General features: G+C 40.1%; 1 protein-coding gene across 1 annotated transcript; it reads right to left on the bottom strand.

Moving 5' to 3' along the window:
* Positions 1 to 2,781: 2,781 nt before the first annotated feature.
* On the bottom strand, positions 2,782 to 7,549 carry lrrc3b (leucine rich repeat containing 3B). Its single transcript, XM_069681445.1, has one exon. The coding sequence runs from the start codon at positions 7,547 to 7,549 to the stop codon at positions 6,767 to 6,769; it is 783 nt and encodes a 260-aa protein (XP_069537546.1). The 3' UTR covers positions 2,782 to 6,766.
* Positions 7,550 to 16,392: the final 8,843 nt, after the last annotated feature.

The following is a 16,392-nucleotide window of genomic DNA, read 5'->3' as shown; positions in this document are numbered from 1 at the left end:
TCATCACATTTTATTCATGATGTGAAACTTTACATGTGTGAAAAACAGTCTCATTACTCAAAGAAAAATATATGCCTACAAGGAAAATTAACATATATACATTAAATACATCTACATTATTGCCAGAGTGCTATGACAGTGGCTTCTATTTATGGATACAAGCATGTTTTCTTTCTCAACCACATCCTTTAACAGGGCTGGGCAGGTTAGCTTTCTGAGAATGGTGTTTCAAGAACTGCAAAGGGTTAACATCCACATGTTCCAAGATGTTGTACTTTTTGTCCTTGCTAGCCAAAAATATATAGATATTTACAACCTTTAAAAGTTTTGAAAATGTTGGCAGAATGGTAGGGACACCTGATGTAGAAGATGTTAGTATTCCACAATGGCATTATTCCAATGATAGTTGACCCCACTGCTAGTCCTGTTGTCAAAACATTTAAAGTCCAACTGATATCACATTTAATCACATTTTGTGGACATAAATAATGTCAAAGGGCTTTTGAATGTATTTAAATGTTGTTAAACACAAGCTGCCAATATTCAACCATCAGATCAGAAAACTAATCATTGTCTTGTCTGGGCTCATAACATCATCCAGAGACGGCTCGGTTAATTTCCCCTCCTTTTTCCAGGAACTGTCTGGATGAACTCACCTGCTGCTTCCAGCTACCTGAGGCTGACCAGTGCCCAGTGTGATGAGCTGTTAGCTTGGATCAGTACCAGGATCTCTCCGCCATATTAACCCTTGATTAAAACAATGTGATTTCATTGTAATAAATGACCTATGAAGCTGAAATATTTACTTAGTTACTATGATAAATAAAAATCTGTAAAACAGCTTTGCATGCAAACAAGAAGCATGCAAACTACACATTTCTGATGCAGCCTCAGAACATTCTGGAGAATCTGAAATCAAAGAGGCTTATGGAACAATGCGTCACAGACCTTTCTCGATTTAATTGAGACATTTCTAGTTGTGTCGGTTGGTGATGCAAAATCAGGTTTTCTCCTGATTTGTCTGAACACATAGTACATCGTTGGGACACAAGACACAAAGTAAGAGTGTTGGAGATATTGAATTGTAAGGATTACAACAGCATACAACTGTAGCCGAACGGTTTCGTGCTGCAGCTGAACAGCTAAGTAGCAGACATACTGATGTTGACAGTGCACTTTTCACCCCCCAGAAGTTCAGTGTATCCTTCATTAAAATAATGTGCAGGACAAGCTGTGTTCATGTTGGTAAGTTGGATGAGTGCTAATATGGTGTTTTGTTTAAGGCAGACTGTCTACACTTATTTACAGTAATCAGACCTAAAATGTTTGTCCAGACATAACTGATCTACCTGTATGGGTTACCTTGGAAAAAGAAGCCGGCGTCTGGGATACAATCAGAGACCCTTCATCTTACCCTCCCAACAATAGTTTGTGTAAATGGAGGAGTTTTGCGCCACAACTTGACAGTGCGATTGTTATGAGGGGAGAAGGTTGACTGGTAAACATGTCGCACCTCTGTCACTCTTGTTCTGGTTCATTGTTGTTGTGTGTCCCCTTGTGAGTGACACTTAAGGCACCTTAATGGTCACCAGAACCAGAGCAAGTTGAGCATGCAGCAGAACCCTGCTTAGAGTCACAGTGAGCGAGGAGCGTTACTCCTGGACTTACCTGCTAATCTATATTCTATCTCTCGGCATATAAATGCAGGATCTGTAGGTAATTCTAAGCTTAATCCAACAGGCAACTGGACTTGGTTGAAGTTCTTGAAGACGTTTCACCTCAGTTTTAACTGACTGGTGGACGGAGCTAGAAATATAAGCCTCTGTAGGTCATTAGTGTGCTAATAGATGTGTGCACATCTATTAGCACACTAATGACAACTACACCTTGAGGTGGACGGCCAGTCCATGCCTTTGCAGAAAAAAGTTAGTAAACCTTTCAAGTAAACAGCTCGTCAATCAGATCTATTTGTCTTTTTAATATAGTATATATGTATAGTATAGTATTATAATAGATGAGTGCACATCTATTATCATACTAATGACCTACAGAGGCTTATATTTCTAGCTCCGTCCACCAGTCAGTTAAAACTGCAGAAGCCTTTCAGATGAGAGGTGAAGCATCTTCAAGAACCTCACCCAAGTCCAGTTGTCTTTTGGACTAAGCTTAGAATAACCATGACCTGAATGAGTGAGAAGCTTCACAGACGATCTGTAGGTAAGTGACACGATTTCTGGTTTCCGCTTGCCGTCAGAGTAGTATGGTTCACAAGGGTTTCAGTAGGCTTTTGTTGCATGCAGGAAAACGAGCATGTTGAGCACAATCCTGCACCCAACAGCTTTCATCCGCAGCTAACAATCCACTCTTAGATGTCGACTCTCATCTCTAACTGTATCGTCGCTTCGCACTTTGCTAGTTGGACTGTAAACGATCATCATCGCACAGAAAGGGAAGTCATGGTCGTAAGTCCTTTACTCTCAGAGGCTATATCGTCATCAGATAGCCAGAAGGGTTCCCGGATCGCTTACCAGCCTACCCATTGAAGAGAGTTCATTTTATTGTACCTCCTGAAAGTTGAGCCTTGTCTTTAAACTAAAAGCACCTAAAAAATTCATCCCTTGAGAACAAAGGGGTTACAGACAGTTCATATCTCCTGCGAAAACATTGTGTGACACCGCTCATTCCAAAAAAGCTGCCACAGTACTGTAATGTACGACTCATTCATTGCCCAAAGCTGTGAATCAACAGAGAAAGCAAACTATACTATAAACCAATGCATACCTTCTTTATTTCAGTTTCTGTATGTCATGCCATTACAACACAACCACAATAGTCAGTGCCAACATTTTTCATTCTAAGCTGTGTGAGTTGCTCTATCACACCCTGTCTGTGCATGGAAAACTGTAGTACAGTATAATTCAGTTGAACAGCTCTTTACATCAGCATGATTGATATAGTTTTTTTTCCCTAACTTGCAAGAAAAAACCTAAATTGACATATCCACTAAACTAAGAGAGGCTTATGTGTTTGGAACAATGACCAGACGTGGAGAAAGAAGACATGAGTCAAAAAAATAAAGTGATGAGAGAAGTATTCAGGCACTTAGAAATACTCTCGGGTCCTTGGCTACACTGTGCTTCATTACATTGTACATGCATTTTATACCCTATCCTGATCCGGTGGTGAGGAGAATGAGGTTACCTTTACAAGACAAGGCTAAGGGGTGAAGCACATTTAGAAACTAATTAAAGGGATTTCAAGTATTTCACAAAACATCAACGTTCCTATTTACAAGATATCCTAGTGTTCTCTACCTAAATGTTCTCATTGCATATCCCCTAAGACGTTATTTTAACAACCATTATTGTACAAATTCTGTGACAAACAATTAAACATGATATTTCACAAGATATCAGCAAAACCCAGTATCTAACATATCTCCAATTATGTGCAGGATTCCTTCAGATTAATATGTGAAGTAGGTAGTAGTTATCAAAATGAGCTTTTTGGTGAAAATCTAATTTCCTGTACCTCATCATCTCGATCTTGTCTTTCATGTAGCTTTCTTTGGCTCTCCCTGGTCCTATGATTGAGTGAACTCCTGCGGCGATGATGTCAGGAAAGCCATTTGAGAAAATGACAGCATCAATTTTCTTTTCACCCGCTGCCGGGAACATTACTGTACACAGCGTTATTAAAGGGAAATGATGCATGCATTGGCAGCTTGATTTGAATAGGAATGTTTGTGTTGATTTGTCATGCCGTGTTGATACGATAGTGCAGTCTGCCATCACCATGTTTGAGAAATCTGTCCTCCCCTTGAAAGGGCTGGATTTGAATAAAATTGAGTGAAGGCAAAAGGTTCAATTTACCAGGAACAGCACTGACTCTGGAGGACTGGAGTGTCCACAAAACAACAACAACAACAAGAGTCTACCGAAACTGACATTAAGTCTTGTGCTTTCTTCTCATCAGTACAAATATACAAAGACTGACTGACAACAACAAACTAAAGACAACAGGAGCAAACGTAGACTTCACAAACTGAAGGAAGAAATGTACACAACAACACAACAACAACCTGTCCACAGATGTAAAACCTTTACCACAAACCTTAGGTTCCATAACATTATGTAAGACATTCATAGACACAAGTTCTTCCACAAAATAATCCCAACTCAAGGTCTGCTTACTAGCTTTTTTCCCAGAGCTTTCATCAACATCTCATGGTGGTCATCTGCAGAGGGAGTTTGCTCCACTGTCAGATAGTTCTGTCTGATAAACCTTGGAAAACGTTCAGGTACATGTTTGTTTTATGGGTTCTTCCTGCTTGTTAAAAGTGACATTCTTATGTTGGTGGTCATGGCAGATAAACTTCAGTGATGGTTACTAAAAACTTGTGATACACTTGGATACACAATCTGTGAGCCAGATTTTTGGTGTTGGAAGCATTCGTTTTTTTTGCTTGTAGTTTCAAGTACTGTTCAAAATGCATCTTTGCGCAGGCTTCTGTTGTATGCAGGACAACAGTCCTCATGGAGAGCAAAAGATGTGGAACGCATTGGCCAAAATGTTATATCAGAACTCATCTTTGAGGTACATTTCGTTCTTCCATTAGCCATCCATTAGCTATACCACTTATCCTTATAGGGTGAGATTTGGCAAGAGGCGGGGTTCCCCCATGACAAGTCTCCAGTCAATAACAGTGCTAACAAATTTCCATTGATACTTAGATTTATGATAAAGTTTAGAGTCACCAGTGAGCTTAAAAATGAACCTAAATTGGTTGTTTTGTCTGTGGGAGGTTGCTGTGCCTGGAGAAACCCCTTGCAGGTTGGCCCAAACCAAGGCCTTTTAGTCTAGGGTCCTTTCAGTTTCATTAATGTGGTCTTTCTTACAACTACTGCAATGTCTTAGTGCAATGTTCTCACATTCTACACTATTAGAGCATGGCAGTAACACAGGGTTAAGGTTTAGGAAGGTTTGCAGTTTGCAGAGTTTAGTGAAAGAGTTATTACTGCAACAACACGCTTTGCGACTTCTGACCTCTACAACATGAAGCTTTGTCTTGCTACCTAAAGCGCACACTACTTTGCACTTAACGTTGACAAAGGACGTTAAGCATAAGAGGCAAAATTGTCCAATTTGGGAATAATATGTAAGGTAACGGGATGTTTCAAAAATGTTTTTTGCTTTTGATGTGAATGTTCTCTTAGACCTTTCTTTGGCCATTTACTGACTTATGGTTTGCGTACTTTGACACCTCCCAAGTGAAGCCGGCTTGTTTCCTGGTAATTCCGTTTTTGGGCAGGGGTCCATGCTGTTTCACAACTGTAGTGTTCCTTACAACTGTTGCGTGGGATGTTGTACATGGTTGGTCCTGTTTTTATGGTGCATAAGCAGAGATCTCAAGGTGCTGAATGGTTTGTGAGAAGTGCTGCCACCCTGTAATTTGAATACTCTTGATGTTCTGGCAGCCCAGATGTTCCCATTAGAATGCTTCTGACTGTCCCTATAATTTATCAGTGTCCACCCTGGTCTTATCATTATACTCTCCCTGTAAGTACCAATACGACCCCCTGGTTCCACAGACTAGAAGATACTAGGTCGTGTGAGAACAACTAAGCTAACTCCATTGGCTTAAAGGGACTCGAGACTGTTCAAAAGCTCTGGAAAAAGCTAATAGGACCGTGAAATTACATTATTTGTAGAATTGCTACTTCCAAGGTCAAGAAGTAATTGTTCTGCTCATTGTTTAAATTTGGGAAGTGTGAAAACAATGCACAGCCTCCAACCAACCAGGATCACAAAATCAATTCCTGCAAAAGAAAAATACATATACTCATAGCAAGTTAAAAGTATGAGACAAGTTTTTCATCACGCATGTAATGGTGACATAGCTGCCTGACAAGCTAGCTAAACCTAGGTTAAATTGACTTTGTGTCTTCTAGTCTTAGCATCTCAATATTGTGACTGTATATTTCTTTTTTTTTTTCAAACTTTCAAGTGAAGAATTATTAGATACCAAATTTGGAGTGTGTATTTTTAATCATTCCTAAACCACCATTGATTTACTTTCTCAACAGAAATGGGCACCCCATGAATCCCATTGTTCTACACAGCCATAATGTGAAATATCTTACTAAATGTTTCAGTCAAATACTTCATACCCAACACTATCTGTCTCTTCATTGTGACAGCTCAAGGCTACCTTACCCAACATGTCTATATACCTAAACTCCAAAGCTTTACATTGGATCAAACAGACTCCATAAACAAGCCACGGATTCATGCATGCTTTGATTTTTTTTCGCATTAAATTTTAAGGGGTATAAAAGATGCAGTTTGTTTAGCAAGTGGTTGCAAAACTTAATGTGCATTTCATCGTGGGCTTGGGAAATTAATTTTAAGCTATTACAAATATATTAGTTTTTATAAGATATTCCAAATTTTCATCTAAAAAAAGCCATTGTTGTGTCAATATTTTAACCTGAGATTTAAATTTTCAAAACTTCATAGTTTATTTTTATACAAAGACAATGTAAGTGTTAAACTCTTGTCTCCCTTTTCATCTCATCTCAGACCCGCCATGAACAAACCCTGGTAAGGAACAACGACAACATTTCCAAAGTACAAAGACATCTCAGCAGATTTGATGCTCACATTACCTAAAGGTTTGTATTAGTAAACTATAAATATGGGTCCTGTTACATACACATTTTGGTGTTCATAACATTGTTTTTAGACTGTCACTTTGTCACTGCTGTCAGACAACAGTGCTGATGTCGTCAGCCTCGTCAGGTTTCTTGGGCTTGCTGGGGAGAGACTTGAGGTACTCCAGGTGGCGTCTGGCATCCTCCTGGTTCTGACGGACATAATACACCACATATGAAATGACCATGGCAAACCAACCAAACATGGTCACCAGCATAGCATAGTCTGTTGTCCTTTTAGCCAGGTTACAGAGGTCAGTGTCCACAGCCAAGAAAGGTCGTCCCTCCTGGTCACGGAGCTCTGAGCTCCTGCACAGGACCCGGGCAGCAGCCTCGTGGTTGTGCGCCATTCCACCGATGGCCTGCTGGAGAGCACAGTCACAGTGCCAGGGGTTATCGTCCACAATGACGCGGGCCTTTAGTCGAGCAAACGCATCCTTGTGTACGCTAGTGATGCGGTTGTGGGAGAGGTCCAGTACCTGTAACGTTGCCTCTATGCCACTGAAAGCACCTTCCCCTAAAGTCTCCACTGCATTGTAAGACAGGTTGAGCTCCCTCAAAAGCCTGAGTCCATGGAAGGCTTGATCGGGCACGGCGCCTATCTGGTTGTGGTCCAGCCTCAGCAGGACAGTATCGACCGGGAGGCTGGGGGGTATCTCTTTCAGGCGGGACTGACTGCAGGTAACATTCAGACCGTGGAGGTGGGGGTCGCGATGGCAGATGCAGCCCTTTGGACACATGCTGGCCGAGGGGAAGCACAGGGCCATGAGGACAAGGCTCTGAAGGAGCAGGCACATGGGGATGGAGCGCGACAGCCACAAGTCCAGCAGAGTCATACTGACCGGCCGTCAGCAGCATCCCGCCTGGGGCCGCAACACCCCCACTGGTCCCTTACACACATCGCATGGTGGCGACTTGTCCTCACGGTCTGCCCACTGGAGATAATGGAGTGTGAACAGGTGTTATCATGCTGCCTTTAAGCCTGAAACAAAAGAAAAAAGAAAGACCGGTTGAACAAATAATTCTGCATTTTATCCTTCCATCCATACACCCACCCACCCAGCCAGCCAGCCAGCCAGCCAGCCATCCATCCATCCATCCTCTTGCCCTTATCCAAGGTCTGACTTCAGTCCCAGCATTCTGAGCAAGGTATTCCAGACTTCGTATTTCTAGCACTGTATTCCATCTCCTCCTGGGGAATTTCAAGGCGTTCCCAGGCCAGATGAGATTCATAATCCCTTCAGTGAGTTGTGGGTCTACCCTAGTATCTCTGAGATCTCCTACCAGTTGGGAATCCCCTCGAGCCTCCCTATGAGGGAAAACATTCCCAGGGAGGTGGCCAGGTGCCCAAACCCTCTCAGCTGACTCTTTCGGACACTAAGGAGCTGTGGCTCTACTCTGAGTGCCATGTCACTTATACAGGCTGCTGATCATTTGTGAAAGCGTTTCTTTGACCCATTGACAAATAACAGTCAATAACATCTCATTTAATGATCCTATATTTATGTACAATGCATTAAATTGATACAGTTTGCAGCACAAATGTAGCATACAAAGACCTGCATTAAAAGCCACATAAATGTTAAACAGCTGAAGAGCTCTGCATGAAGCAATTATAACCTGCCTAACAGCTTTCCCAAGAGTTTTAGCGGCACACAGGTGGGGTTTCTTGTCACAAAATAAGTGACATCCAGCAGTTTCAGTTAATGAGTCTACCTGCAGAAACCTCTGAAAATAAGGTTTCTATTGCAGTTCTATTAGCTTTATTTAACAATGTACTGTGTGCACAGGCATCATGGGGACAGACCTTTAAAAACAGATCAGGTATTTGGAATTCATTCCTCACCTTTGGAGCCCCTCCAGCAGTTCTAACCCCAAGTGACCGTCTCACTGGCCCATGCTAAACACGTCGCTCTCCATGATTTATTCATACATTCTGCATACTAAATAAACACAATGGAAGCTGTCCATCTATGACACGTAAAAGAAAAAGCTGAGATTCAGTTTCATAACACCTGCAGATAGTATTTCAACACAAACATTCCTACACAGTTTCATTTGTAAGGCATGAAATGATTTATAAAGATTGTTAACGAAGGTGACTCATTCAGCTCACACTGATCTCAGACACATTGTATGAGTGAGTCACAGTCTTACAGCACATCACAAGACAGCATAGAGACACAACTCCACGAAAAGCTGTGGTGTTCACTTTCTCACATGTTCAACGCCACAAACAGAAGAATGTACTGTGTGTGTTAAACTATTCTTTTCTTGTATTACTGCAAACAACTTGCTCGATGATCTCTTTTCAGGGAAAAATGAAACGGTGCACCAAAACTGAGACAAACAGGTTTATCACCATGAAGGTTTCACATACAAGGAATTTTTCTTGGTGTTGTGGTACAGGCATCTTACAAACATTAAAGAAAGTAAGTGAAAAAAACAGGTACATTTACAATAACAATATGTCACGTACTGTATATAATCTAAAATGAGTTTTCACTGGTTGTGAAACAGACTGAAATTAATTCTGATTCCTCTATTTGACCTAAAAAAGCAAACCAATCAGCGACAAGACAGATTATTTCTATATTGTTATTTTTTATGCCTGTAACCGCTGGGGGTGTGGTGGTGGGGGGCTTTGTTTACATTTTCCAGGGCAAATATTTAAAGTGAGTGATACATATGACGCAGAAAGCAGGATGAGATTTTTTTGTTAAAACCAACAAACATGTACAAAACAAAATCAGCAAGGACATAAGAGGTACGGCTTTGTCCACAGGGGGCGCCAAAATCAACACAAACTAAAAGTTCCTCACAGCAGCTTTAAGTGTTTATCATAAAGAAAATTCATACAAATGTGCAAATGTTCACAGTGTAAAGAAAAAACTATTTAGTACTGAAAGGAAAAAACAATAGATTTGCAAGAATGTGCATTAAAATAACACATCTAATTGGATGTGGAGAATTTTGCTAACATGTTCTCAGTCTATTAAGTGGCTTCAAAATAAGATGTTCTAAGTACGCCTCTACAATCCTTTTTTCCAATGAAGAGTTCTGCATTGACGTTAGCAAAGTTAAAAATGCATTTGCTTAGACCTACAAAAATAAACCGGTCAATTTGGCAGAAATAAACAATGTATGGTTATAAAACTTGCATAGAAGCATTAAGCATTTTTTTGAGTTTTGAACGTCCAACAATATTAAATGTGTGGTTTAAGTTGCAAAAACAGTCACAGGCAACACAGGTTTAAGCAACAAAACAAGTTGGTTAGGTTTAGGAAAAAGATGATGAGTTTGGGTTTAAATAAGTACTTATGATGGTATCGGACATAAAGGAACATACTTTAGATAATCATTGTATGTTACATAACTAAATAAACAATCAAGTCAACATTGACTTTTGGTTTTACAACAAATCTCAGTCTCCTGGATTTAAATCCTGTGTTTGTTTAACCCATCCATCGCCTCTGACCATCCATCCCAACAGGACTTCAGTGCTCTTCATACAATGTGAAATGACTTCAACAGCACATCAAAGCATTAAGCTAGAGGACATGCAACCAGAAATTGCAGTAAAGGATGCCTCAAGTTTCATATTTTGAATCGTTAGGCCTCTGAACAAGTAACTGTATAAGATGAGTTCACATTAGGAGCGGGCTGTTGGATGATCTGTTTTTTTTAAGAACTGAGCTCAAGGCTTCACATAAATATCTCATCTTATAAACTGTAAGGCAGAAACAGGTTTGTTGAGACCTTGAAGAGAATAAAAAGACGTACATCACTGCTACATCCAGACTGCTGCTTCTTTCTCAACCACATCCCAGGAATGACACAGACTCTGAAAGCTGGTCTACCGCTCATACAGGCATCTTCCACTTCTCTGTCCTGGCACACGCCCGTGTGATTATGTCTAACAACAGAGAGGGATCATCTGTTTTCCCATATCAAGCTGTTTATCCAGCTGCTGCTCTGCCACGAGAGGCTAAACCTGTTGTAGTATGGAAACAGGCTTTGTGCTGGATCTGTTAAACCTGTCTTTATAGAAAACATATAGAATGGCCTGATCTTCTGACATAAGATCTTATTATTGCTGTTCATTAAAACCAACTCATAAATCACCTGGCAGCAGGTTTGTTCGTTCATCAACGAGAGATGCAGCACAATAGAAGAACAGACGCTGAAAGCAGATCCACAGGCCGTGACAGAAATATCTTTAATAATATCTAACAAAACAATTGAAATACAATAGTGAAGGTTATATAATGCTTTCTGCAAGCTAATTGAAGGCCATAGTTTGTTCTCTTCCCAGTTATGTCACTTATTGACTGACTTTGCTAAATACTGATGATTAAGAAGAATGATAAATAAAAGGATTAGTCTTGATAAAAGAATAAAAAGTGTTTAGAAATATTAAACCTACAGAGCAGATTCCTAATGTGACTGCAGAGGGAATGAACAATTTAGTTTTACAAGCAGGTAAAATATAACGACGTCCTGATGGCAACAGAGAAAATTCACTCACATAAACACGTTCAGAAGAAGCTAAAATACTTGCAGCTTTCTGGAGGATCAAACGTACTCACAGTACCGTGATGTTTAGCATATAACCGCTGACCTAAACCGGATGTATATATATATATATATATATATATATATATACAGTCCTGTGCAAAAGTTTCAGGCAGGTGTGAAAAAATGATGTAAACTAAGAATGCTTTAAAAAATGGAAGTGTTAATCGTTAATTTATATTTGTTTTATTTTGTTAGTTTATGTTTGTTTATATCAATTAACAAAATGCAGTGAATGAACATACTATAAGAATTGATGCTGGTTTGAAAGCAAAGGGTAGTAACACCAAATATTGATTTGATTTAGATTTTTTCTTTGGTTCGCTCACTTATCATTTTGTAAATTGATAAAAATGTTACAGTTTAGAGCATTTTTTCACACCTTCCTAAAACTTTTGCACAGTACTGTATATATAATGTATATACAGTATATATGTATATAATTCATACATATTTATTAGGGATGGGCATTTCAAGCAAACACCATTCACTGGGAAATATCCGACCATTATTCAAAAACAATTTTCTCCGGTTCTGAATCTCACCACGCCACACCCGTTGCACCTGGCACTGGCACTAATGCTTTCTTCTTCTGAAATTTAATCAAATCAAATCCCACCTTGGATGGTCTGCTTTGTCCACACGTAGACTAAAACACTGGCGTATTCTTATTTGCAAGTCTATCTTAGGTGTGCTTCCCTCATACCTTCTAAACATCAGTCAGAAGAGTACAGGAGCTTACAGTCTTCGGTCCCAGGACCTGTTCTTACTGTCTGTCCCAAAGGTCACAACTGACCTGGGGAAAAAGTAATTTAAGTTTGCTCCTCCCTATACTTGGAACGAATTACAAACAGACCTGGAACTTAAGGAATGTGTCTAATTGGATGCTTTTAAGGCACTTTTGAATAACTTGGAGGCAGACACACCTGGCTGTAGATGTTCTGCTTGAGATATTAATGATTGTGGTTGCTTTAGACAAACTTTGACTAGTTTCACTTGTTATTTCATGTCTTTTATTGTATTATAGTCAAGTATTCTGCATTATGTTTGTATGTATGGCTGCTCATTGTTTGTCTGAAACGTTGTTAATGTGCTGCTGCCAGTCTTGGCCAGCCCAGGACACTCTTGAAAAAGAGATTTTTTTCCCCTGGTTAAATAAAAAAAAAAATGGCGGCTAGCAAACAGCTTTAAGATGCTCTACAGCCGCTGTCTGGTGCTAGCACCACATTATAACATTACAACCAGGCGCCAGTAAAGACAATGGAATTTTTTTTAAATAGATAAAGTTGCATGAACTTTTCGATTTTCTATAAATTAATGACTAACATTCAAAATTCATGACCTTTCTAATATTTATATGTGTAGACCTGAAGTAGTAGTTTAATGTTTATGTTACCTGTGTCAAGCTAGTCATCCTGTGAGCGTACTATCTCTATTTCTGTGTTAACTGAGAGCAAAAAAAAAAAACACGGAATCATATTCCTAGTACATGTTAACATGGCTGATTAGTGAAGATGATTCTGGTTTAAATATTAGCCAGAAACACGTAATTCACAAACCAAACAACTGGACAAATTGAAATTTAACAGATGAAGGAGTTAATCAAAGTCAGAGAACACCTTATGTTATTACAATTTATGTTTGGAACATGAATGTTTGCACGTTTCATGACAATTAATCTGATATTCGTTGAGAAATGTCTTTCATACTACATGTCAACCGACTGGTGGAACCAGAAGAAAAACATACAAATAAATCCTCTCGAGTCGTGAATGTTGAAAGAAATTGTATCAATCCATCTGGGGAACATGTATGCCACTTCACAGAAAAAGTGAATATTTTGACCTCCTGGTGGCCCTACAGGAAGAGTCCGAGAGTCATTAGGTTTCATCTTCAGGTCACCATAGGTGTACAAGTTACAGGTAATCCATTCAGCAGTTATTGGACCGAAGTAATGGACTCCCCAGAGCCACACAAGCCGGCATGACCAAAAAAGGGGAGCTGTCAGGCTCAATTTGAAGCCATTAGCTTGAGGAGAAGAATATGTGTGGGAAGACTTATTTATGCTCACAGCGAGTGGATGGACCTTGTGCAAATATCTTTATTTTTTTGTTTGTTATTTTATTTTTTATCAGCTTGCATGTTGCAGAAATAGATTTGTTTAAAGGGAAAAACTACTCACAAGTATTATTTACCTATCACAGCCTGATATATCTTCCTCCTCTGTGCCAAAGAGCTCTGTTGTTTTCCAAAAACTATTAAACATCTTAATGAGCTAAACTGTTGCACTGTGTGACATGCTCCTCCATCACCGTGAACACACTCACACACACTGTAGTTTATTTTGAGTCAATCCCACACACACTCCTGCTGCAACACATATCTACCAGAGAAGCAAGTGCAATCAAAACAATTTATAAATTAAAATAGTCCCTAACCTATGATCTATTTCGTCCTGTTTGAGTAACATTTGAAAACTATCGTCCAGTGTCATTGCTATCTTCCACCTGGTGCAGTCGTCATTTTCACACCCAGCGCCCAAGTTTTGTAAATAGCAAGTGATCTTACGCCACCGTTAGCGCCCATGGGCGTGTTGGTTTTGAAATGAGGTGTGGTCAGGCAAACAGGTGGCGCGTTGCTATTTTAAGGGCGCAGTCTGTCTCTGCTATTTAGATGGCGCATTATGGACATACAGTACATTAGAGAGTTCACAGCACGAGTCACACACACAACGGCGCACAGCAGTGCTTTGACTCATAAGGAAAAAGCAGCGTGTTTGCAGATACAGTGTTAAAATATTGTTTAAGGGACAGACTGCCATCTCTTGCTTCCCTCGTCTCCTTAAATCATGATGCTGCTTTCGGTTTTTTACCGATCTGCTGAGAAGTGCAGGAAGACATGGACAAGCTCACCGCTGCCCCCACACACACCTGCTTCACCTCAGGGAGATTCCTGCTTGAGCCATGCACTGGCCAAAAACTACCAAGACCGACACAAAGCTCTCCCTACTGCGCGCTCATTCTGATGCAATACACACACAAAAACACACACACTCACACACACAACTGAGACGTAAATTTATTATAATCCTCAGACATAACTACCTGTGGCACCGACAATCATGCCCACAGATATTGAAACACTGTCCAGTCCAATTACGCACACAGGAGACAACACAGCCATGTGATCCAGCAGCAACAATAAGTAAATAAACATTTAAAGCGAATCTTTCTTTGATGGTCAGCACACAGAACTTTAATAAACATAAGATCCTGTCCGTCTGTGCGTCGGACACGTCCTAAATCACTTGCAAAACACTGTGCACCTTCTGCCGTGTAAATAGGGCCCAGGGTGTGGTGGGATGAGACAGACTAACAGTTTTCCTGTAACGACATTGATAACAGGAAAACTATAAGCATATTAATTATAGTTAATAGTTATAGTTCTAGTTCTAGTTATCTACAGCCAATTTTTAGTGGTGCTGTCTTGAGGTCTTTGTGACAAAATCTATTCAGAGGTTTTATTATTTAATCCTATATTATGCTCTGTTAGGGAATATTACTAAATAAAGAAGTGTAAATTGACACACTGAATACCTGGGGGCAGGTACTATTCCAACAAAGGAGTCCTGCTTGGTCTCTCAAATAATGACAATGCTGGCGGCACTGTACTTAATGGGAGCTTGCATGCGACAATAGACTGATTGCAGTATGAGGGATGGTGGTCAATTGGGCCCACCAGAATTGTTTAGCCCTGAGAACCCCCGAGTAGGTTAATCCAGTATATTAACCTGCAGTGTTCAGGGTAACGTGTTACAAAGTAATCGGTTAGAGTAATCTTTTGTTATTTTTTTGTTGTAAAGTGTAATGTAGTGTGTTGGTTCTGCAAGTCCAGTAATCTGTTATTTTGTTACTTTTTCATAAAAAGTTTTCTGTTACTGTGAAAAATGTGCTGCATTTCTCTTTTCCTTTTGTTGCCACAAAAACAAAAAATCCCAGAAGCACTGTTTCTGTTTCTCTTCTTCTTGGCAGGTAGCTGTGTGCCAGCAGAAGGTATACACAGCTGTGTCAGTGCGCGTGCGTAGCTAGCTAATTCAGCTAGCGATGTTGGCAGAGAGGACAGCATTTACGTAGAAATATTCACATTATTCTGAATGTTTGGGTGAAAGGGACGAGAACAACATGACGGTGAAATGTAAGCTGTGTCTGGAGGATAAGTGCTCGTCAGCTGTGAAGAGCTCAACTTCAAATATGAAGAAGCATCTGCAGCTAAACACAGCTCCACAGGACTGGTGGGACTAAGAGCCCGTGTTGTATTGTTATCATGGAAACAGCTGTGCCTACTACTGTATTGTACAGTATTGAGTGGTGTCATTCATGTTATGCCGAAAACACGCCTGAGTAATCCAGCCTTTTAAGCCAACCTCTTTGCGCCTCAGTTTTCACTCAGATCGTGCGCCGTCTAAATAGCAAAAGTGCGTCAGACACGTCCTAAATCACTTAGCACGCGATTTAGACTGTCCGCCCTCCGCCGTCTAAATAGTGCCCAATGTCTCTTATTAGCTCTCACCTTTACATGTAGATGGAGGTTCTTTTAAGCATGTGCTAACTAACAATAAAGACAATAAATATGAAGTATGAAATATGAGTTCTTCATTGAAAAATATATTTTAATAAACTTTGCTGCTGATTTGGCTGATAGAAAAGAGAAATAAAATTTCCAACATCAACTTTTCTTTGCAGAGTTGAGGGTGAAAAGCACCCAGACTTTACGACGTGATGGTGTTGCATCAGCTGCTGCCATTTTGCTATGATTTGTCTACCGGTCGCTTCCCATTCGTTGTTTTGCATGAACAACTCTCAGCAGAGATAGTAAGGATGTGAGATGGCTCACCCCTCAGCAACGAAATGTGGAGAACCAAGTTGATCTTCAAAATTGGTGTCAGGCATAAAACAAATTATTCAGAGTGGGAAGATTATTTTTTCTCAAGATGCAGGGAAATAAAAGTCTTCCTTTTCTGTTTTGGCTTTTGTTTTCATACCTGGCACAGATACAGAAAGTTTGACTTCATGCTCGACATTTGGACTTCATTCTTCAGATGCAA

The sequence above is a fragment of the Semicossyphus pulcher genome, unplaced genomic scaffold (genome assembly GCF_022749685.1).
Source record: "Semicossyphus pulcher isolate SPU_LCO1_2020_fin unplaced genomic scaffold, fSemPul1.0.p SCAF_5, whole genome shotgun sequence".
In the NCBI taxonomy this organism is placed as follows: Eukaryota; Metazoa; Chordata; class Actinopteri; order Labriformes; family Labridae; genus Semicossyphus; species Semicossyphus pulcher.
Note: the sequence above shows the minus strand (reverse complement) of the source record. Positions and strands in the feature narration are given on the sequence as shown.

Coding starts and splice junctions, on each gene's coding strand:
- lrrc3b (XM_069681445.1), bottom strand. CDS start 7,549: ATGACTCTGCTGGACTTGTGGCTGTCGCGCTCCATCCCCATGTGCCTG.